Raw genomic sequence first — 23,035 nt, 5'->3', positions numbered from 1 at the left:
CTTAAATTACTCTGCTACTTTGCACCTGTCTAAGCACTTTCCATCACAGAACTGATTCTTAGAATCTGAGAAGTGGGAAAAAAAACAAACTTTGAGGTCATCTACTGCAACCTCGTGTCCAAGGCATGTATCTCTATTATATGTTTCAAATGCAGTTTGTATCTCTAAAGTGAAGTTATTTGGATTTTCTGGAAAAACACTGTGGGTGGAGAATCCACTACTTTATACAGTTGTCCATTATTTTAGTAAAAGAAGGGTAACTGAGTTTCACCAGCCTAGAATTAGGTAAGGGACTGTGTTACAGAGCCCATCTCAGCAGACCAAACAGTGGAGGAAAATCCCTTAGCCTGTCTGTGAATGTGATGAAATCTGGTTTTGTGATGTCTGATTGTCCCAAACTGCAGTGCCCTGGAACATCATCTCAGATCAGCCACGCACCAAGAGGTACACCTGTCTTATTTCATTTAGCAGACACTTATGGACTGCCTACCCTATACCAGGTATAGTATTAGGCATAAGGATATGTGATTGGTAAAATAAGGCATGGATACTGCCCTTTCAGAAAGTCTACACTGCTAAGAACAAATATGGGTGAATGGATGTTTTAGGAATATATTTTGACAATATACACATTAGAATCTCACTTGCTACAACATGTGTAGACATCCTAGGGCAGCATTCCTCATCTCCATCTCACCATCATCTCACCATCTCCTCTGTTCCTGGCATCCCTTCCTTACTCTTCAACTTCACTCAATCCATGTTACTTTTTTGGGACTACACTTGGCTCAAATCGCCTTGCTGTTTCTTGGTTTATTACCACCCTGGAGACCTCAAACTCCCTGAATTAGGGTCTCTCTGTTTTCTGTGCTGCTTAGCCCTGAGTCACCCCAACTGTCCGCCTTTTTTTTCATCTTTACCACGAAGCCCTCCTAGGGGAAAAAAAATCATGGAACTCATTATTGTAGGGTCAAATTTCTAACTCTGAACTCTACCTAACATTATGGAGACTGTACTATACTTGTAGACCACTTAAAACTCCTATTCACAAATGACCTCGCATTCTTTAAGAAACCTTACTTAGGGAGTTTCCGTTGTGGTGCAACGGAAACAAATCCAACTAAGAACCATGAGGTTGCGGGTTCCGAACCCTGGCCTTGCTCAGTGGGTTAAGGATCCGGCGTTGCCATGATCTGTGGTGTAAGTTGCAGACACGGCTCAGATTTGGCATTGCTGTGGCTCTGGTGTAGGCCAGTGGCTACAGCTCCGATTAGACCCCTAGCCTGGGAACCTCCATATGCCGTGGGTGCAGCCCTAAAAGGACAAAAGACCAAAAACAAACAAACAAACAAACAAAAACAAACCTTACTTAGGAATCAAAATATGCAACCCAATCCTGCCCTGCCCTAATTGTTTGTGCCATCTGAGGAATACCAACTGATCTCTCTGAGCCTTGGTTAATTAGTCTGTAAGTATGAATAATACTACTGGTCTGGTCGACCTTGAAATCCTTTGAGGATGGTCAAAGAGAAGCACTAGACCTGTGAAATGGGAAACCAATGCTCTGGTCTTGACTCTACTACCAAATAGATGCATGAACTTGAGAAATACCTGCACTCTCTCTCTGGGGTTCATTGTCCCCATATGTCAAATTAGTGGGTTTGACTTCCAAGTTCATTTCTAGCCAGGATTTCACAAGTTTACCAGTGTATATTTCTTACCCAAATTTCTTGACATTTATCAAGGGCCCTCACAAAATACTTAAGAACAAAAGAGGTGAATGGATGTGGAAGAGTTCCAATTAGGTGGAGTCATAACCATGGAATGACTATATTCAAAGGATGCCAACAATTGAATCAGTGTGTGCCTGAGAGAAGGACTCTAGCAGCAAACCCAAGTCTTGAATCATTCAACTTTCGAAAAAACTTAAAATGTGTTTAAAGTCCTCACCGGTGTATTGATCAAAGAAGCCGGTGACACAGAACTAGAAGGAAAAACTGTATCTAGGTCACAAAAACTTTGGCAGAGTCGAACACAGGACCAAATCTACTAACTGGGCATTTTTGGTGCACATAAGTTCTAAAACAACAACAACCACAAAATGCTAAAGTGAAGTGTGTATAAAAGGCCAGTAGAAGATAATTTAGGATATTGCAATGCTAGTCCCATTGATGTGAACTTGAACAAATAAACCTGTTAGTCCCAGTAATGCAGGCCTACCTGGCACCTAGAAAACCCCTCCCTCTGTACATAATCCTTGTTTTTCTTTTATGGCTGCACCCATGGTATATGGAAGTTCCTGAGCCACAGACGCAATCTATGTTGCACCTGTGGCACTGCCAGACTCTTTAACCCACTGTGCCAGGCTTGGGATTCTAACCTTTGCATCTGCAGCAACCCAACCTGCTGCAGTTGGATTCTTAACACACTTTATCATAGCAGGAACTCCTTACATGATCTTTAAAGACCAATGCATTCCATAAACTCACATCTATATCTCATTACAGTCCTTCCACTGTGAGAAGCTAAGGTTATTGCATGACTGAAAGCAACCAGTAGAGTCACTGAATTGCGAGCATTAACTGGGGTGGGATAGTCCAAGAAAGGAACAATATGACACAGGCAACAGCATCCCCTATCCTATACACCTGGTAGATATCACCTGTTGACCAGTACCCTACCCCATGCTTTTTCACTGACTCTAGATGCAGCCACCAAGCTCTTCTTATCATTCCACTCCAAGCATCACCACCAGTCATGAGAGATTTACCTCAGAGCCACTTGCCACCCCTGGGGCATATAACACTTGGTATTAAGGCAATTAGACTTAAAAGCAGCAAAAGGAGGCATCTTTGAGATATAAAGGGAATTCAGTGACATAGAAAGATGAGACAGTCTGACTATAAAGTGACTCCTCCCATGTATTTGGAAATAAAGAAAACTCAATTGGTCTCTTTAACATCAGCATAAAATGATGAAAACCTGGTGTAATCCAAAGTTGTTGGAAGAAGCCTGGGCACCTTCCAGGGCATCATGGCTCAGTTGTACACTAATTGATGTAGAAAATAAAAGAATATGATCCTAGAGACATGCAAAGCGATGGCTGTGAAATTGGAGGGTGACAATGTCCATCCCCTCCTAGCTTCAGTCAGGGGAGAGAAGATGATTCAGACAGAAGAATGGGAAGCCAAGAAGCCCTTGTTATTAGATCAGTCCAGAGGTACCAGCCTTTTTAGCTGGGTGACACTGACCATTTGATTCATCTGACTCCCTTGCTCTGATTTCTTCCCCCTTAAGCAACCTTCTCAATATGATCAGGCTTTCTGTACAGGCTGGCTTGCTGTGAGTGAATGCTTTGATCACATAGCCTTTTAATAATCTGGTCCCCTGTGTACATTAATAAATTGTCCTCCTGGTGCTAACTGCAGTCTCATGGGTGTTTTAATTATTGTAAGACATTCTCTCAGGCCTTTTCACTGATAAGCAGATGTTTGGGCCTTTGGTAGAGAATCAGATCCTGCTGGCTTTTTCTTAGATGACACCACTCCATCTTCCAGATATACCTACCCAGATTCCTCACACACTGACTGTAGGTGCCTGGCAATTGGGGCCTCTAGGGGACATTTTAATATGTTTTGGTCATTACTCCTCACCTGTTACAAACACTGACATAGGACTATAGATATATATAATTTTCTTTTTGCTTTTTAGGGCCACATCCACAGCATATGGAGATTCCCAGGCTAGGGTTCGAATCAGAGCTACAGCTGCCGGTCTACGCCACAGCCACAGCAATACAGGATCTAAGCCGTGACTGTGACCTACACTACAGCTCACGGCATTGCCAGATTCTTAACCCACTGAGCAAGGCCAGGGATCGAACCCACAACCTCATGGTTCCTAGTAGGATTCATTTCCCCTGCGCCACGACAGGAACTCCAGGGCTATATATTTTTTAATTAAGCACTTTCATTAAGAACGTTTTATGTGAAACATCACTGTGATAAAAATGGAGTGGGTTCCTTTGCCCTCAAGGGAATTTAGGCTGTGGAGAGATACATGACATGCATGCCCAAATGACTCAAGGGCATGACCAAATAAATAAAAAAATACAAAGATAGTCAGGTTGGGGATTGACCCACTGGTTTAGGAAAGGATCAACTTCAAGAACCAACTGGGCCATAGCTCAAGGTTCCATCCTGGCCATAGCGGCTGGAGAGGGTGACTCAATGGAGGCGGGAAGGCCAAGGTTGTCATGATGATTGGCCGAGTGGAACAGAAGGTACGCTGACAACCACTGCCAATCAAGTTTGGGACATTGCTGAACTTGACTCATTTTTCCAGGGTGTGCATGATCATTTACTAAGCTGACTACTGTTGGTGATGGTGGTAATGGTGGAGGTGGCAGTGACAAAAGCAGTGGCACCCAAGCCAACAGTTCCCAAAGCTCTTGAATAGCCATTATCTCGAGTTATACACAGCAATGAGCAGTGACCATCAACTTGCAGGTAATAATAGAGAGAAGGGAGAGAGGACTGGGCTTACAAGGGCTTTGGCTCCACCCCCAAGGCTTGAGGGCACATATCCTGAAGTACTTCCTAGAGGGTGAACAGGGTCCCCAGGCACTTGGGAAGCCTGAAGATGGGCTCTCATTCTGAAGGCCTTTGTCCACCACCAAGGTGAATTCATGGTCTTCAGGTATCAAAAGTTATTGGAGCTACCAAATCCGAAATGGGGAAGCACTTCCCATGACTAACTTCCTCCTGGTAGGCTTCCAGCAAACCAAATCCAATGGTCCAAATCAGTCCTGGGAGAGAGAAGGGCTTTTTTTTTTTTTTTTTTTTTTTTTTTGGTCTTTTTAGTGCCACTCCATGGCATATGGAGGTTTCCAGGCTCAGAGCTGCAGCTGCCCACCTACCCCATAGCCACAGCAACACTGGATCTGAGCCATGTCTGTGACCTATGCGATGCCAGATCTTTAACCCACTGAGTGAAGCCAGGGATTGAACCTGCATCCTCACAGACACTATGTCAGTTCTTAACTTGCTGAGCCACAACAAGAAATCTGGCTTTGCTTTTTCATTTCCTAGAGTTCCCTTCAGCGGTCTCTCCTCCCCTTCAGTGTTGGTATCCAGCACCAAAGACCATACTAGGAAATGCCTTGGCTTTCAACTGTAAATTATTTACAATTTCTTACACAGATAGTCTTACGATAGTTCAACTTTGCCATGGTGCAAAAGTAATACATATTCAGTAGAAAACTTACTTGGAATTTTGAACTTTGAGCATTTCCTGGGCTGGCCATATGCAGCAGGACACTCTCCCACAATGCTAAGCAGTGGCTGCAAGTCTCAGCTCTGGTCAAGCCATGATACACTCACAATCATTCTGTACCCAGATGGCCCTTCTGTTTTCCACTTTCAGTACAATAATCAATAAATTACATGAGACATTCAACACTTTATTATCAAATAGGCAGTGTGTTAGACAATTTTGTCCAACCGCAGGCTAATGTAAGTGTTCTGAGCACCTTTAATTTAAGGCAGGCAAGGCTTAGCCAGAATGTTCAATAGCTTAGGTGTATTAAATGCATTTTTGACTCAGGATATTTCAATTTACAGTGGGTTTATTGGGACGTAACCCCATCGTAAGTCGAGAAATATCTGTATATAATTTCTACCTTATTCACTTACATAGAATAATAACTACCATGTATTGAGTGCCTAATAGGTACCAGGCAATTTGCATACATTATCTTATTTAATCTGCGCAAAAGAAGAAATTGTTCTCTTTTTTTTTTTTTTCAGATGAGGAGCTAAGGCTTAAAGAATTTAAGAAAATTTCCTAAGGTCACATAACTCAGAAGCAGAAGCTCAGAATTCAAAGGCCCATCCACCTTCCTGACTCCAGAAGCAGTGGGAATGTTGCCCACTTTCTCTCCTGTTCTCCCCACCCCCATCCCCATCCCCACCTCCGCCTCGTCCTGTGGGATTAGCTAAACCTGAAAAATAAACAACCAGGAGTAAAAGCTGTGTTTAAAATTCTGAATTTCAAATGCCATATTGACCCAGTCCTCTGCCTCCTCCTCCTCCTCCTGTTGAGACTCAGATCGCAAAGTCTTGGGCATTGAGGATTAGGAGAGAAATAGGATTCCTAACCAGGAGGAAGTCAAGGGAACACACTGTTCTCTCTACATGCAAATATCTTAATTACAGCTGGTAAAAAAAGATATTTTGTATGGAAATTTATGTATCTTTGTATGTTACATATTCAGTAAAATGCCCTTTACATTTCCTCCTTTTTTTTTTTTTTTTTATTTTGGTGGGAGGTATGGTGCAACAGGGCCTGTGGCTGCAGAAGTTCCCAGGCCAGGGATGATCAAACCCAAGCCACTGCTGCAACCTGAGCCACGGCAGTAACAAAGCTCAGTCCTTAACCCTCAGAGCCACATAAGAACTCGCCAAAGGCCTTTATGCTTGAGGAACAAAAATCTGTTCTAACCCTCTCTACTGTCAGGTCATGAAAACGCTGCATTTCCATAGGAGCAGAAGGGGATAGAGCGCATCAACACCCAATTCAATGCCTCTTGTCACTGCCTTCTCAACTCTCTTGAGGTTGTGTTCCAGTACACACATGCCTCAAGTTCTTGAAACTTTCTGATGAGGATTCTCACTATTGTTTTTTTTTCTCCCAATATCAGCCAAGACCAGGCTGACTAGGGCAGCATCTGTCCAATGCCTGCACCACTGTCACTGACAAAAGAAAACAATTAGATTTCAATTTTACATAAGGGAAAGGAAACCAAATGCAGGAGACCCCTGGAAACTGCTCTCAGAAAGAGGATGTTATTTCTTGGCATGTCAGGGAAGAAGATGTTTCTATCCCACTGATTCCTTCCAATAAATAAAATACAAATACAATACCACCTATGAAAAGCACCAGGCCATTTTGGTCTCACTGAGCTTCTTCCTAGCATTGTCTTTAGTGTTATAATATCTGTTTTTATAATATAAACCATATTTATCTCCTCTAAGGATATAGGACAAATAGACTTATGTTGCAGCAGGTAGAATTCTGGCTAGACATAACTGAGAACTTCCCACTTCAAAAGGGTGTTACACATTAGAAAGAAAAAGATAAATCTCTCACTGATGATAGCTTCCCTTTGCTATAGCTGGAAGGAATAAGGGAGAGCTTGTGGAATCCCGGGAGATGTGCCTGAATAGAGCAAGCAAACCATTTGTCTGGAATGATTTTGAAGCTATTCTGCCTGGGGCCACGGGGGTGAAATAGATGACATTTAAGCTTCCTTCCAGCCTCATGTTTCTTTAAAATTGAATGATTTGGCATTTGTTCATCTGTTTCTAACACTCCAGGGATGCAGAATGGACTAGGTGGCCTAAAAGATGCATTTGTAAAAAATCCATCCCAACCCTCAATTTCACTGTTATTCTTTTTTCAAGGTTATGATCCAAAGCAGCAAGAGGCTTTGAGTTCCCAAGCCCTTGTCTTCAGTTCACCCTTCTCAGCCCCACTGATTCCCACAGCTTCTCTTCCCTACCCCTGTGCTACCACCATGGCAAACAGCCTTATTGCCGCTTCCCTGGACCATTGCCATGGCCAGCTTCGGTGGCTTCAGTTCCCAGCAATCTCTCCTATGTGCCACTGTCTGATGATGGCTGGTCCTCACACAGCCTCATTTACATGAAAACAGATGACAAACTTCCTGTGACTGTCCTTCAGCTGCTCACATAGTAACAGCTGGCCTTTCAAGAGCTGCCATAGTGGTTCCATCCTTCCTTTAGGATCCTTTCCTTCCATGCATCTTTCTTATTGGAAGGGGCTGGCATGTGGCCACACCCTTTCCCCCTGATGATGGACACCTACCTACCTACAGGAGCAGAAATGAGTAGCAAGAATTCTGGCCCTAACAGGGAAAACTCTGCAATACTCCCAGGCTGCCATGACTGGGCTACAAAGTCTAGACTGGGGATTCAGTATGAAGAAGCTCAATGTTGCTGCACCATGGGGCCACCACATGCTACTGTCCTATCAGTATTCAAGTGCACATTATAATCTTCAGCTGCTTGATGTCTCCATTCTGATGGGCTCAGAACTCAGACCTGCTTGAAAAGAAGAGTGCCAATTACTGAGTAGGTCTCTCCAAAACCCCAACAAAGAAAGAGCAAGGGTCATTGGTAGCAGCTCATGATCCTGAAAGTCACGATGGCTTTCAGGATCACAGGCTTAAATGGCCATCACTAGCTTTCAAAGGTAAAAGTTACAAGTTATTTAATTGATCCACTAGGTCTTCTCAACACACTGTCAGCCACTTGGCTTCTACCTGAGGGTCCCCCCTACTTGTGACCAAGGACTAACTGGGTAGCCAGAAAGACTGAGGAGCCTCAGACTCTTAGATCAGATGACTTAGTAATCAGTCAACATTTTTGCTAGTCATAAAAATGGGAGGAGACTTAAAAGCCATCTGATCAAATCTCAGCCCTGGTCAAACCTTAGGTCCTGATTGACTAGTCAGGGGGCTTCCCTTTCCACCCTTGGTCTCTAGATCTCTGTCTTAGTATCTAAGGACTGACATGCTAGGGGACTCATTCCAGTTAGTCCATGGGACCTAGCCATCTTTTGGATTCTCTTGAAAGCTCTGAGCCCCGAAAACCAAGACCACAATAAAGAGCTCACATGCATCATTATTCATAGAACATTAGGAAGTCTTAGAGTTCCTGAAGCCCATTGTAGGGACCATCTTCTTCAGGCTGAGAATCTGGGCTTTTAGTCAAGGACCTAAACTTTATCTAAACAGCATGGGGTGGATTTCAGCTGGCATCTGGGATATGTTCTGGATTTCCCCTTTACCACCATGGATTTGGAATAGAAGCTGCTGGTCATTTGTATTTCTCCTGGATGTGTTTTTTATTACCTAGACTCCTTTGGATTCAGAACATTCCCCTTTTCCTCACCCAATTCATGGTATGTGTTTTCTTGAGGGTATGTTTTTTTGTTTCCCTGGTGGATGAACCAAAGCATCAAGATGTCAGGTGAGGCCAAGCAACCTCTTTGCTTACAAATGTCATGTAACACCCAGCATTTACAAGGAGAAGGTCAAAGGGGACATCTCAGGACAACCATCTCTACATTCAGGATGGGAGGAACTGTTGAAAACAAGGATATCTTGTCCTAACTTTTCTGATAAATCATTAGACATGAAATGATACACGGTTGGCATGGAATGTTGGAAGAGAAGTTTTCCTCCACCCATACAGTAGAAGAGGTTGCCAGTTGTTCATGACAACCTGTGTCCTTCTCTTCTACCTGGGGACATAGCTCTACCCTATTTCTCAACCTCTCTTACAAAGAGTGAGACTGTGCCTGTGATTGGGGTCTTGCCGTGAAGGGAAGTTACAGGCCCCACTTCCAGGTCAGGCCCATTAACTATCTGCATCCCTTCATGCCTATTTCCCCTTACAGCCAGCTAGAATAGGGATAGCCACCTAAGGTGACCAAGGACACCATATAAGGAAGAGGGTAGAGTGTATCAGCCTGAATGACTGCAGAGAAGAAGGCTAATCCTTCAAGAGGTTCACCTGCTCCTACTGTTATGTAACCTAGAAATAGGTTTCTCTTGGTGTTAGAAACATTATATATATTTGCATCTACTTCCTATAGAAGTTGGTCTACCTTCATTAATACCCTCTGGTAATCTTGTTCAGATGCTCATTTTGGAATTGGGATAGACATTTGTATTTTAGCTCCAAAAGCAGTAATAACAGTTGACATTTACTGAACATTTCTCATCCTAAGAATTTTATATTTATTAACTCTTAATCCTTCATGGCAAATACATATGAAGGGGGTCATTAGACCCATTCTAAAGTTAGAGGCAGAGAAAGTTTAAATAACTTGCCTAAGTTTGTATAGCCAAGAATTGTAGCAGCTGAGATTTAAATCCAGAAAGTGTAGTTCCAAGAGCCTGCACTTGTCATCTCTGCGATGGGGACCCAAGGACATCTATAAAATCAAGTTCTCTGCTGGTTGGATCAGCTCATTCTGAATTGTGCCACCCCTAGGGGTTACTGGTATCATCCTTTCTGGGGTTCCTAGGAACTCTGACCCATAATCTCCAGCTTAGAACCAAAGGCGTTGCTTTTAGCTTCCAGACCTGCCTTGTCTTCCACATTAGATTTTGCAATATTTTCCTTCTTACCTCCTGGACCCTTGGCTCCATTCCCTACCAAGACTCCACTCTGACTTTAAGCAAGTCATCCCTGACCCAGACCTCCACTCACCTGCCTCCTCTAGACATTGTCCCCAGATACCGCTTCTACAACTCCCCACATCATCTCCAAAGGTTCACCTCACCTAAGTGGGCATCAGTTTGCCTGTTCAGGTTCCTCTTAGTCTGGTCTAACTCCTTCCTGCTTAACTTGGAATTCCCATTCTGACTTCCTTCATTCATCCACACATTCATTCATATTTTGATTGGGTGTCTTCTCAGTCCTAGGTCCCATGCCGGACACAGAGCATGGCAGGGTGAACAGGGAAGCACACTCCTGGCCCACTGGACCCGTTGGGGCAGAACACTAATCCCTTCCATCACTCTTTCCCATTCTTCCTCAATCTCAGAAGACCACCTCCCCTCCAAATCACAGCATCGGAAAACATGTCTCCTCTTCTTCAGGACTTTCTTTAATTCCAGATCTGACCTCTAAGCTCATAGTGTTGTCTGATTTTCTAAGAAAGATATAATGGTTCCCAAAACGTTTGCTTGTCAAAGCCAGTCAAGAGGCAATCGTAGAAATATATGATTCAGTGACTCACCCATGGAAAATGGACCTGTTGTGGGGCAAAGGCTTAAGAAGAGAGAACAAACTGCTCTGCACTCCCTCTGGTGCAGAGATGTTTGTTTTCTCTGTCTAATGTATAACAGGAAATTAGGCAGTTCACCTTTGTACATCATTTTCCTATCACTTGTGCATGAGCCAGATGGCACCTCTTTGTCTTAAGAAATTGAAAAAGAAAGGCTATAAGGAGGAGTTTATCTCCACCTCTCCCCAGCTCCCACCCTGGTATATACATTCTGAAATCTACACTGGGCAGGGGAGCCCCACCCCAACACACACACACACACACACACACACACACACAGAGGCCTGGATTCTCTGCATTTTGATGCATTAAGCACAAGAAAAACTCATGGGCCCAACAGATTTCAGTAACACAGTAGTGGAGAGGTGCTAACCAGGCCGGAGTATTAGCTTACAGAGAGAATGCTTCAATGTTCTTACCATCTCATAAATCCTGGCCTCCCCCCTAGGTCTCAGGCACTGTACCAAACCAAACCAAAACAAAAATCTTTCATCAATCAACTGAACGTGGACTTAACTCTAAGATTCATCAGTAGGACCATCTAAACACTGACCAGAAGACTGGGCGAGTACTCATAACTGAGTATTTCTATCTAAGATGGAAACTTGGGAAAGACACTTTCCAGAGGTGCCAATGCAACATCTCTGCTCTACTGGGGCAGCTGCATGATCCCAGCTTATTTTCAATGGCCAGGAGGTCCTTCTCTCTGACCCAAGAATTACATCTGGAAATGAGATTATCCCTAAGGTGCTCCTGCCTTGGGTATTAAGGGGACTAAGGAAAACAATAAACACGAGTTCATCCAGTAAGTAGTATATCCCAGGCTCTTTACACAAAGTAACTTGTTTAACATCAAAATAACCTGGTTGAGAGACTATGTTGGTCCTCATGTGAAAAATGGGAAAATTCAGTAGAGGTTTCACAAAAGTGCATTGAGGTCCCATGCTGCTAATGGTGATGTTCAAATGTGAGCACAGGTAAGAATGGGCCCAATGCACAATTCCCTTGTCACTTTGGTGTCTTCCAATATGGATAATAAGACTTCAGGTTGATTATTGATATGACCTTAGGCAAAATCTACTTCTCCCCTTTGTTTTACAGAAAGGGAGGGAGGGGGAGTTGCGTCCACTTGAGGATGTTGTGAGCACGTGAGCCGAATGTGAAGAAATGACAGAAACTCTTTGAAGAAGGACATTTTCTAGAATACATAATATCTACCCGGCATCTGTGGAATATGCACTTCTCCAATGGTGCACTCTGTTTCCACTGCAATTGCTATCCTTTTTAAACTTCATACTTCCATGGGACCAAAGACATACATTTTCAAGCCAGCTGGCCTCAGCTTACACCTGGGTTAGAACTTGTGAAGAGGGAACTGCGGATACCTGGAGTGGGAACATTTTCCCACCTCATTTTCCTCTTCTTGAATTCCAATCTGCCCTGAGCCCACAGAAATGAGATGGATTTACTTCTTGTAGCTCTCCCGAGAGCAAAGAGCAGCGGTTCACAACTGTTCGAGCAAGGGCAAAGCAGGATCATTGGGAGATGTATTCTTTTTTTCTCTCTCTTTTTAAAATCAGAATGAAGAAATACTAAGTGCACTCCTTGAAGCAAGTTTGAAAGCTGAGTTTGCACACATTCTGGTCAGATACTGTTTCCCAAGACCCTGATGAAGCCAGTGGAGACCAGATTGGTATAATCTGCCTCACACAGAAAAACAATGATCCATCCCTTGCTTTTATCAACACCAACATAAATCTGAGCTCAGCCAGACAGGCCAGCAAACCCCATTACACAGAGTGCAGAGGCAATTAAATGGTGCCAGTTCCAGCTAGACTCAAGAAATCTATGACCCATGGGCTCTTAGTAACCACACCAATGCCTCTTGCGGATATGACTGAAAAAAAAAATTTTGGCCTAGATGCTAAAGAAAGACTCCACTTTGACATTTTCTGGAAAGTCCGCCCTGGCCATCATTGTGCTCCTTTTTTCCATATCTAGGCATGTTGGGCAGGGCAAGCGGCGAGAGAAACTGCCCAGTTTTCTGCAGACATTCTACCTTCCCTGCTGTTCAGTCTACTTTGCTTTATATTTTCATGATGGTATATCATCAGACATCCTCTGATTGTACCATGAGCATGTCAATTTGTAGCCACAAAGGGCATTTCTCAAATATTACATTTTTCCCCAGGCTGTGGCTAAAATAAATTATTTGGAGTGATGTGATCAGTTATACTGTCTGGGTAATGTTGTTTAGGCAAAGCCATCAAGAGTAGCCAGACAGGAGTTCCCGTCATGGCTCAGTGGTTAACGAATCCAACTAGGAACCATGAGGTTGCAGGTTTGATCCCTGGCCTTGCTCGTGGGTTAAGGATTGGGCGTTGCCATGAGCTGTGGTGTGGGTCGCAGACACGGCTTGGATCCCGTGTTGCTGTGCCTCTGGTGTAGGCTGGCGGCTACAGCTCCGATTCAACCCCTAGCCTGGGAACATCCATATGCCATGGGAGTGGCCCAAGAAATGACAAAAAAAAAGACAGAAAAAAAGAGTAGCCAGATAGAATTGATTTGCAGATGCCAACTCCAAACTGCCAGCCTCCTGACCCACCATGCTCAGACCCAAACAACAATCATATCTAAGCCCTTTGATTCACAATATGATCATTCATTATGTACAAAGATGAGGGAAATGGCTGTCATGCCTCTTGGCCTCCAAAACATTGTTGCCCATTCTCCTTATACATCCATCCAAATTCCTCACTCATTCAAATTCCCTGAACTAAATCTTCCCTATTTTTGAGGCATCTGCCTCCCAAGCAATTTGCATAAATTATCCTATCTCTGTATCTCAGGCTGTACCCCCATTTCCCCTGTTGGGCATAAATAACACTCATGCTCACCAGTCATTTCCCTGGCAATAATAACACTGTCAGAACCACTCCATGATCCATGAGAAGAAGATTCCAAAATACTAAGGGGGGAAAAACTGGGAGAGCCAAGTAAGACACCTATTTATGGAGACAACTGTAAGAAGGTGAAATTAAATGTGATATCTCCTCTTACAATCAAAGAACCAACCTGTACCTCTCTCCAAAGTTGGCACCAATAACTTGCTGCTTCCTTCATCTTTCCTACACTATTTGGATAATTCTTCTCAGCAACATCGCAACCATTTTTTGCTACTTTAGCTTGGATTCTGACCCTTATCAAGACCTACCTTTGAAAACAAGCCTCTATGGTCACCAGATAATTTTAAAGAATAAAATGTGTTGTGGGTGAGGCTGGATGGAGAACTGAGTTGAAAGATGTTAAAATGTAGCTCTGAGCTGAGCTTGTGCAGGTGTGCATTGGGGAGATATAGATATATCTATATCTATATAGATAGATATCTGTATCTGTTTGCATGAAGAATGAGCATTCATGGAAATAAGAACACAATGCCTATGTGCAGTGTAAGGATACAGTCGAGTATCCCTATTCAGCTGGAAGGCAGGTATGAGCTGTCAAGAGGATAATTAACAGGTATGTCAAAATGCAGGAATAGCCAAAGGATATGCACCAAGGGTATATCTGGGTAGGGACGTGTCAGTGTGTGCTCCAGAGTGACAGGGTTAATGGACAAAGACAAAGACATGTGAGGACAGAACTAGCTGTGCCACTGATGGCTGCATCTGGGAAAGCCACCTTACCCTGTAGTAATCCGTGCTGTAGACATCTCTGGACATGCCGAAATCGCCAATCTTCACCAGCAGGTTGGCTCCAACCAGGCAGTTCCTGGTGGCCAGGTCCCGGTGCACAAAATGCTGGGAGGCCAGGTACACCATGCCAGAGGCAATCTGACTGGCAATGTGCAGCATCTGGGAGAGCCCCAGCTCGCCTTTCGCCTGGCGTGGCTGGCCGTCCACGAGGATCATGGCATCTGGCCCATGGGCCCTGTAGGGGTGGGGGAGAAGGGAGGGGCAGAAAGAATTCAGGAGATCAAGGGGAAGCCCCTTCTCAATTCCCTGTTCTCTGGAACGCACAAGGAAATGAACAAAATCTCTTTCTCAGCATACTTAGGGCCATATTTCTATCTACCTCAAATTACACTATGTGAGTATGGATATGGTGAAACTCTACAACAAGATTCCCAACTAAGATGACGGCAGACATGCTTTAATAAATCAGAGAATAAACCTACTCTTTTGGATATTTTATTGTCATCCAGAGGCTTCCCAAGTTCTAGGTGCCTACTGTAGAACAATTAATAAAGCAACAATTAACTCCTACATAGCTCTTACTACATTCCACACACTGCTCTAAGTATCTTAAATATATTAATTCATTTAATCTTCCCACCTTTATTTTGAGATAAGGAAACTGAAGCATAAAGTGATCAGATAACTGAAGTCCCAGAGGTCCCAGAGTGGCCACATGGATTACATGTAGCTCTGGAGGAGAGCTTGAAATTTTAAGGAGAATCAGAGGGATTCTTAAACATGGGTTCTTGGGCCCTGCTCTATGCCCCCCCCATTCTGATTGGCTCAACAGAGCTCATTCATTTGCATAGCCAACAAGTTCCCAGTACTGATGCTTCCAGCACTGATGCAATCCATGCTCTGGGTACCAGCAACACTCTTCAGTCTATATCCTAACCTCTCCACCATGCTACCTGGGATTGGACAACTTCTGTTAATGGCAGGATGAGATGAAGAGACCCTGGACCCTGAGGCAGAGGTCTGGGGAGCCACAGCACTCCCCAAGTCCCAAATCAAGGCCCAGATTTGTTATCCTAACACCCTGCCCTGTCATATCAGTCACTTTTAGTGTTCACTCTTTTCTGCAGAAAGCCCAGTGAGCCATAACTATACCCAGGGCCCTTATTTATGAAGTTGTGAGCCAAGGAGCCCTAGTGTACAGCAAGGCCTCGGCCTGTTTTACTGTTTTTCCAATTTCCACTGAAAGGTACTGTTAAACATAAACGTGTTCATTTTATTATCTTCTGTGGCTCTGCCTACCTCATGCCTCCAAAGGAGAGCTACTGCATCAGTTCATAAGGAAGAAGGGTCAGCAGATAAGCCCACTCCCGTCTACTAGGAGAAAACACTGCAGCCTGTCCCCAAAACCCACCACCTGGGAAATGCGAGAGCATTTTTCTTTTTCTTACTCTTCCCTTAGAGCGGGCATGTCAGTGGTACAGAGAGATACCGAAGACCTCTCTTTAGCCTTGCTGGTGGGATCTAGGGCTTAAGGCACCACTGAGCCTATGGGAAGGGCTTTATGGAAAATGGACCATATGCCTCTGGCCTCAGGGAATGGAAGCAGAGGGAGAGGGAGGTCATGAAAGGATGCTCTCTGTATTTGAAACTACCATGGTTTGGTCCCCCCAAAATAATCATTGTAATAATTTTAATAGCAGCAGCCATTGACTGAACACCCAGCTCCATGGGAAACTTGTCCAGGAGCCATGCAAATATAGTCACTGAGTACCCATAACAACAAACATGTGAGGCAGTTATTAACAGTGTTGTGTTCCAGGAGGGAGAATTAAGGGTCATTAACTTCTTCAGGTTGTATCACTAAGCTGGGATAAATTCAGGCTATGAACTCAAGGCTGTCTTATGTTAAGGACTCAATTCTCTAGGAAAGGAGCAAATTTCATTGTGAAACCAAGTTCAGGAGGTTGAGAACAGCCTATAGGTATTTTCAATTCCTCTGGGGCCACTTTTGGAAACCTGTTACCAAAACTTTCCATCCCCTCCTCAAAACCCCAGCACTCCATTGAATGTCCCACTTTAAGGAGATGCTTATCAAGTTTTGGTGAGTGTGCTAGATTTTACCATAATCCACGTTTGAGCTCTGGAAATCTCATTCCCAGCTAGGGAATTCAAATGTTGACTGTGGCCAACAACACATCCTAAAAGCATCCAGGGCCTGAGTGGCCAGTGTGTTTGCCGGGACGATGATTCCTCAGAACTTCACACATGACTGCTCCTGCCACATCTGGGCCTGACTTGGAGGCAGCCAATGTGGAAGCAGAGAAGTGCCAGCTGTTCCCTACCAGTGAGATTGCTACCTTCTCTGGGGAAGGTGAATTTTACTTTCTCTGAACCCCTGCTATAACTGCTTCTAGAACTTCTAGAACTTCCAGTCTCTTACCAGCTCCATCAGGAGCCTCAAAATCCAGATGATCTTGCTCCAGACTTAGAGAAACACTTCTTAGGAAGAAACTGGAGTTCCTGTTGTGGTTCAGTGGTAATGAACCTAACTAGTATGCATGAGGATACAGGTTTGATCCCTGGCTTTGCTCAGTGGGTTAAGGATCCAGCGTGGCTGTGGCTGTGGTGTAGGCTGGCAGTTCCAGGTGTGATTTGATCCCTAGCCTGGGAACTTCCATATGGAAGGGTGTGGCCCTTAAAAAAAAATAAAAAAAGAAAAGAAAAAAAATCCAATGCACCTAGAAGAGTGCTAGCCAACAGAACTTTCTGTGAATGGAAATGCTGTATATTGCATTGCCCAGTATGGTAGCCACTAGCCACATATAGCTATTGAGTACTCAAAGTGTGGTTAGTGAGACAGAGGAATTTTTAAATTTTATTTTGGTTTAGTTATTATAAATTAGATAGCCACATATGGCTACTGTACTGGATAGCAGAGTCATAAATATATAAATAAATAAATGTATAAATGTATAAATAAAGGGGCCAAATCTGCCGTTTTATTCAACCATCTCTGTGTCCTGATGAGTTTGTAACCTTGTACCTTTTTATGCGTCACCAAAAAGTCTCTGTCAAGAAGGTTTTGGGGGGAGTTCCCGTCGTGGCGCAGTGGTTAACGAATCCGACTAGGAACCATGAGGTTGCAGTTTCGATCCCTGGCCTTGCTCAGTGGGTTAAGGATCTGGTGTTGCCATGAGCTGTGGTGCAGGTTGCAGACGCAGCTCGGGTCCCGCGTTGCTGTGGCTCTGGTGTAGGCTGGTGGCTACAGCACCGATTAGACCCCTAACCTGGGAACATCCATATGCCGTGAGAGTGGCCCAAGAAATGCCAAAAAAAAAAAAAAGACTAAAAAAAAGAAAAGAAGGTTTTGGGGAGGCATGGAAGGTATTAGCTTCACATTGCAAGTGACAGCATAAAGCACAAAGTCAAAAAGCCATTCACAGCATTGGGGGAAGGGTTGACTCTGTAACCCTGGGTTGGAATTGACAGGCTGGCGGGCCCCCAGGTTCCCTCTTGGGACCCCCTCTAGATGCTACCCTTCTTCTCAGTCTACCTGAGAATCACTCCCCCATCCCCAAAATCAGGGAAAAGGCCTGAATCCTGCCACTCAGGAGGTCATGTAGAGAAGGAAGGGTTGTTTCCCTTTTCTAATCCCAAGACTTAAGTGTTCAGAGGAGTGATAGGACTTCTGGCTCCACAGAGGACCCAGGGGGTTGGTGGGGGACTCGGGCTGGGGATGGCAGGCCTACTTACCTGAGGAACTTGTTCAGATCCCCGTGTTTCATGTACTCAAAAACCATGATGAGTGGGTCCCCGTCGCCGCACACCCCATAGAACTTGACAATGTGCTCATGCTGCAGGTTGGTGAGCAGCTCAGCCTCCCTCTGGAAATCCTTCCGGGCGGCCAGGGTGGGATCCTTCAGGGCCTGGAAACAACATGGGCACTGTTTTTTCAGCAACTAGAGGCAGAGTCTTGTCTGGCTCCTCTTGGGAAGAAACCCGGTGCCCATTATAAGGACAATGCTGATTCCCAAGAAGTAAGATCTTAATCCAGGTTTAAAGACCATGAGACTAAGTCACAGCAGTCACACCTTCTACTTTCTTCAGCATTTTGACCCTTATAGAAACAGAAACTAAGTTTGATGCCCACATCCCATCCGCCAGTCCGTGATTTCAAACTTTGTTCATCTCAGAGCCCTAGCCTTCCTCAGACATCAGTACAATAGGCAGAGTAGGGAGCAGGGAGGTGGGAGGCCTGACAAAGGCCCTTGCCCCTAAGATTGCCTTAAAGAAATGGTCTCACAACTGATATAACCAGTGGGGAAACCTCTGCCCTAATTGCTTTAACTTGGTAAATTATCCTATGTCCGCAGCCCAGCCCAAATCAGGCCGATGACATAATTGTTTCCTTGCTCTTTGCATCCTTGATTTTAGATTGTGGGGAAACACACACACACACACACACGCACACACACTCAGAATGTCTATTTGCAGAGAAACATGAATACTGTGGTTTCTGAAGGGCACCTCTGCACTCATCGAAGTGGCTGAAGGACACACTGGGGGGTAAATGGGACCACAGCTATGGGAACAGCAGATAATGGAAAAGCCTGAGGATCCAGCCAGGACCAGGACCTGGTACAGTGTCACAAAGTCCTAGGGTGAGGCTGGGACAGTGGGCATCTGGTGGCCACAGAGATGTCACAACTCAGCTCTTATGGGAGTGGGAAACCCTGGTGTGAGGGAGAAGCACCAGACCAGGCTGCTTGCCCTGGGGCCCAGGGAGGTCAATGGAAGAGCAACGGCCAGAAGGAGGGTCAACGAATGTGGGCTTTCTAGACCAGAAGGGTTGGCAAGGCCAACGGACTGTGACCAGAGCACTGCATGGAGATGCAGCCATGTCAGCCACTGGGAGGGATGAACTGGGAAGGGAGGGTTATTTCTGCAGAAGCAGCAGCCCAGGCAGGTGCTCACATGTGTCTTCGGCCTGCCCCCACCCAACCTCATGATGTCAGAAGGCAAATGGAGCCAAACATCCACATGCTTCAAATGACCCAGTTTAGTCAACACCTTAGACAGGACATGAGGCACTGAGGGGACGTGTACTTTATGTGCCATTCTCAGGGTAGTGAACATCTGCACAGGAAACTGGTTTGCATCACCTCTGCCAGAACCTGGCTCTTTCTGGTTATTTAAGCAGACTAAGTTTCTCTATAGTCCTGCTTCAATTGAAAATCCTCCTTAGCAGTTCCCTGGTGGCTCAGATGGTGTCATCGGTGCTGTGGCTGGGGTTACTGCTGTGGTGCATTTGATCCTTGCCCTGGGAACTTCCACATGCTGCTGCCAGAAGAGCAAAAAAAGAAGAAAAAAAAAGAAAGAAAGAAAGAAAAAGTAAAACAAAAGCCTCCCTAGCCAGAGGTCTTCACAGTGCTACCACACCCCTTGTGAGCTGAAATCCGCAAGGCTGCCTTGGCTTGCAGCATGGCAGGAACGTGAAGGTGGGAAAAATATATCTCGAGGGCCCATTACCCCTCCATCAGTCATTAGCATACATTAGAGGTGATGAACTCATAGCTTTAAAAGGGCCCAGGATATCATCTGCTTCCACCTTCTCATTTCTGGAGCTGGAAAAACTGAGACCCAGCCCTGTCTGGGGATCATCATGCTTTCACATATTTTAAATGATAGAAGCTTGAGTTCAACTGGACCCTGGCAACCTCTTGGTGCCAGGCTTCTTTGGTGCCTCAAAGTTCAATGGCAATGGCTCTCAGGCCGTGGTCTCTCAGGCCATGGTCTCTCAGGCAGCAATCAAGCCCCACTCCAACTTCAACAAGCACCACTTTTTATTCTTTTCAAAATTTGGAGGTTCCCTCCCCCCAAAAAAGTGTAAATGACCCTACTGTTGACTAAAATGTTGGAGGTTATCTAATATAGTTTTCCCATTTTATAGATGGGAAAACTGAGGTCCAGAATAAGGAAATGATTTGCAAAAGATCATGAGAGAAGTAATAGCTTGAGCCTGGAGCCCAGTATTCTTTGCTGTCCAGCACATCTGCTTGAATTACGTGATCAGATGAGTTAGTCACTAGACAGGTCCCCAAAGGAATGGTGGGCAGAGAAGTTAAAAGACCTGAAAGGGAAGCATGTGGGCTGTCAGCAGAGTGGCTGGGTCCCTCAAGGATGCCAGGCTTACAGGACAGGCCAAGGCTGGAAGAAAAGTGGGAGGTCCACTGTTCCACAGCTGATTTTCACCAGCTCTGATCTCCTATGCTTTGCCCTTCACCTCTGGCTACCTCCTTGGAAAGGCTACCTGGTAATAAAGGCATAGGCTTCCATGGATCCACCTCCAGTCAGAACGCAGCCTTCTTGCTCTGGGTGGAAGAAGGCAGAGAGTCATGGAGAGAGGGAGCCTCTCGGTGACCCAGCTCCCGAGCTGCATGGGCTGGGGCGTGGGTATAGGATGACTGCCAGTGATTTATTTATTTTCATGAAGAATAAGAAAGGGAAAAAAGGAGCCCAGCATGGGTGGGATGAGAGAATACAAAGATTTATGTGAACTCTAGATTTATGAGAGAGAAAAGTAGATCAAATTTGGGGCCAGCCAAACGGCCTCGCTCCATCTCTGTAAATCATTCTCTCACACAGTTCGGGCGCCAGTGGCAGCCATGGGATATTTCCCTTCTCAGCCCTGGAGCAGAGCAGTGCCAGTCGGCATCCCTGGGACTGGCACTCTGCACTGCAGGCAGATATGGGTTCCTCATCTGGGAGATGGGGCACAAAGCCACTTTTGTCCCCTTTAGTCTTCCAACATCCCTTCTCCTTCCAGTTCTCTCTTCACCTTTATGATGGGCTTTCCAGCTGCTGGGTTAAACCTGAGGTTCCTATGTAATTGGCAGAGGGGGTCTCTTGCGGCATCTGGCATCTGGAGCTGCAAGTGGACCAGGCCCCCAGGGATTGATGCAGTTGAGACAGAGGTGACAGGAGAAGAATCTTGAGGAAAATCAGCCTAAAGACTCTCATGCACCTCTCAGCAGAGTCCATACACAACATCTTCTTCAGAGCTGGAAACTTAAAAGCGGGTCACCAGCCAGTGGCATGGGACAGAACTGGTGCTCTCATGGTTGCCAACTGTTGGTGCAGGGAGATGGGGTGCCAGGGGCTCTATGAAGCCAAGGGCTTCCTGTCTGGGCCCCTCAAGAGGTAATCACAGAGCAGAGGGAAGATCTGGGATTTGCCCTCCCATCGCCTTCTTTACCCCGAAGTCTGAAGCATGGCCCTTCCTGGTCTCCCCTGTATATACATCAGGTCACACACCCACTCCAGCCCTGGGCTTCAGGGAGGCTGTTTAGTCTGATGGGAGGGAAACAGTCCAGATGGGAAGAACACTCAAATTTCTCAACTGCTCCCAACAACTCTAGCCATTACATCTTTATCAGATCCAGCCCAGGGGTTCTGCTGCTTCCCATTTCCTTTTCTTTTATTTGGAGGAGAGATATTTCAATGGATGTCCATTTCAGATTTTATTAATATACTGAAATGCACTTTATTATGTGTGCAGAGATAACACACATTCCCAAACATTCAAACTCCTGCGTGTTCTCTCTCACACACACACACACCAATCAATCCTTTTTAAGTATGAAAATTGTCTTTCTCTCTGTCAAAATCCATTGTCACTTCTGCCTTTTGAGACTCTCAAACAATTTTCTGAGGGAAGAAGAGGAGTAGTTACCACACACACACACAGATGCCCTTCTCAGATCTGTCTTCCTAGCTTAAAAGTGGCCACTGGCTTCCCTTTGATTTTAGGATAAAAGCCTAACTCCTTAACATAGTCATGAGCTCTAAATGCCTGATCCCCTCATAACTCTCTACCTCCTCTCCTCTTACAACGCACTCCCTTCATCATTTACACCACAGTCTTACTGGTTTTTCTGTCTTTGTGCACTCCAAGCTTGTATCTGCCTCAGGTCCTTTGCATGTGCTGTTCTTTTGGCCAGAAACCCTCTCAATTGACCCATGTGTATATATTGGACTGGGCATTTAGCTGGCCCTTCCCATGACTTCTGCAAAGCAGAGGGACAGGTGTCCATAATATCTTGAACAGTCACCACTGGCTGGATACCCAGAGAGATATTTCTGTCCCAGAGAAGAGTTTACTAACAGTCTACTGTTATTGTTCCCAAATTCACTAGGACAGTTAAACCTGTTAGTGTCATCACTTAATGGAATGAAATGTCATAAAAACCAATGAAATATGAGTGCAAAGACTGGGCTGCTTTTATGGAACTTAGGATGAATACTTTAGAAAGACTTGCTAAAAGTCAGTGGTTAAAAGATGTTAAAAATGGGAGGAACATCTATTTCAAAAATTGAGAAAATAGTAAAATCCTGAGATTCTACACTTAGATTATTTTCACAAATGTTTTAAGTTCCTGCTCCAACTTAAAGTAACTGAA

At 44.8% G+C, this 23,035-nt stretch overlaps 1 protein-coding gene across 14 annotated transcripts in view; it reads right to left on the bottom strand.

Annotated features, from left to right (window-relative positions):
- The window catches only part of NTRK3 (neurotrophic receptor tyrosine kinase 3), a 383,256-nt gene that overhangs the window by 31,738 nt on the left and 328,483 nt on the right, over positions 1–23,035 (bottom strand). For all 14 annotated transcript variants that reach the window (XM_085010554.1, XM_085010518.1, XM_085010503.1 and 11 more), the window contains 2 exon segments: positions 18,330–18,502; positions 14,568–14,811 (listed from right to left, as the gene is read on the bottom strand). In XM_085010554.1, coding sequence (XP_084866680.1) covers positions 14,568–14,811; positions 18,330–18,502 — 417 coding nt within the window.

The sequence above is a fragment of the Sus scrofa genome, chromosome 1 (assembly GCF_054392235.1).
Source record: "Sus scrofa isolate SSC_HxYL_T2T_F1_AM1 chromosome 1, Sscrofa_HxYL_maternal_Yorkshire_Landrace_v2.0, whole genome shotgun sequence".
NCBI classification, from domain to species: Eukaryota; Metazoa; Chordata; class Mammalia; order Artiodactyla; family Suidae; genus Sus; species Sus scrofa.
This window is presented reverse-complemented; position numbering and strand designations above follow the sequence as displayed.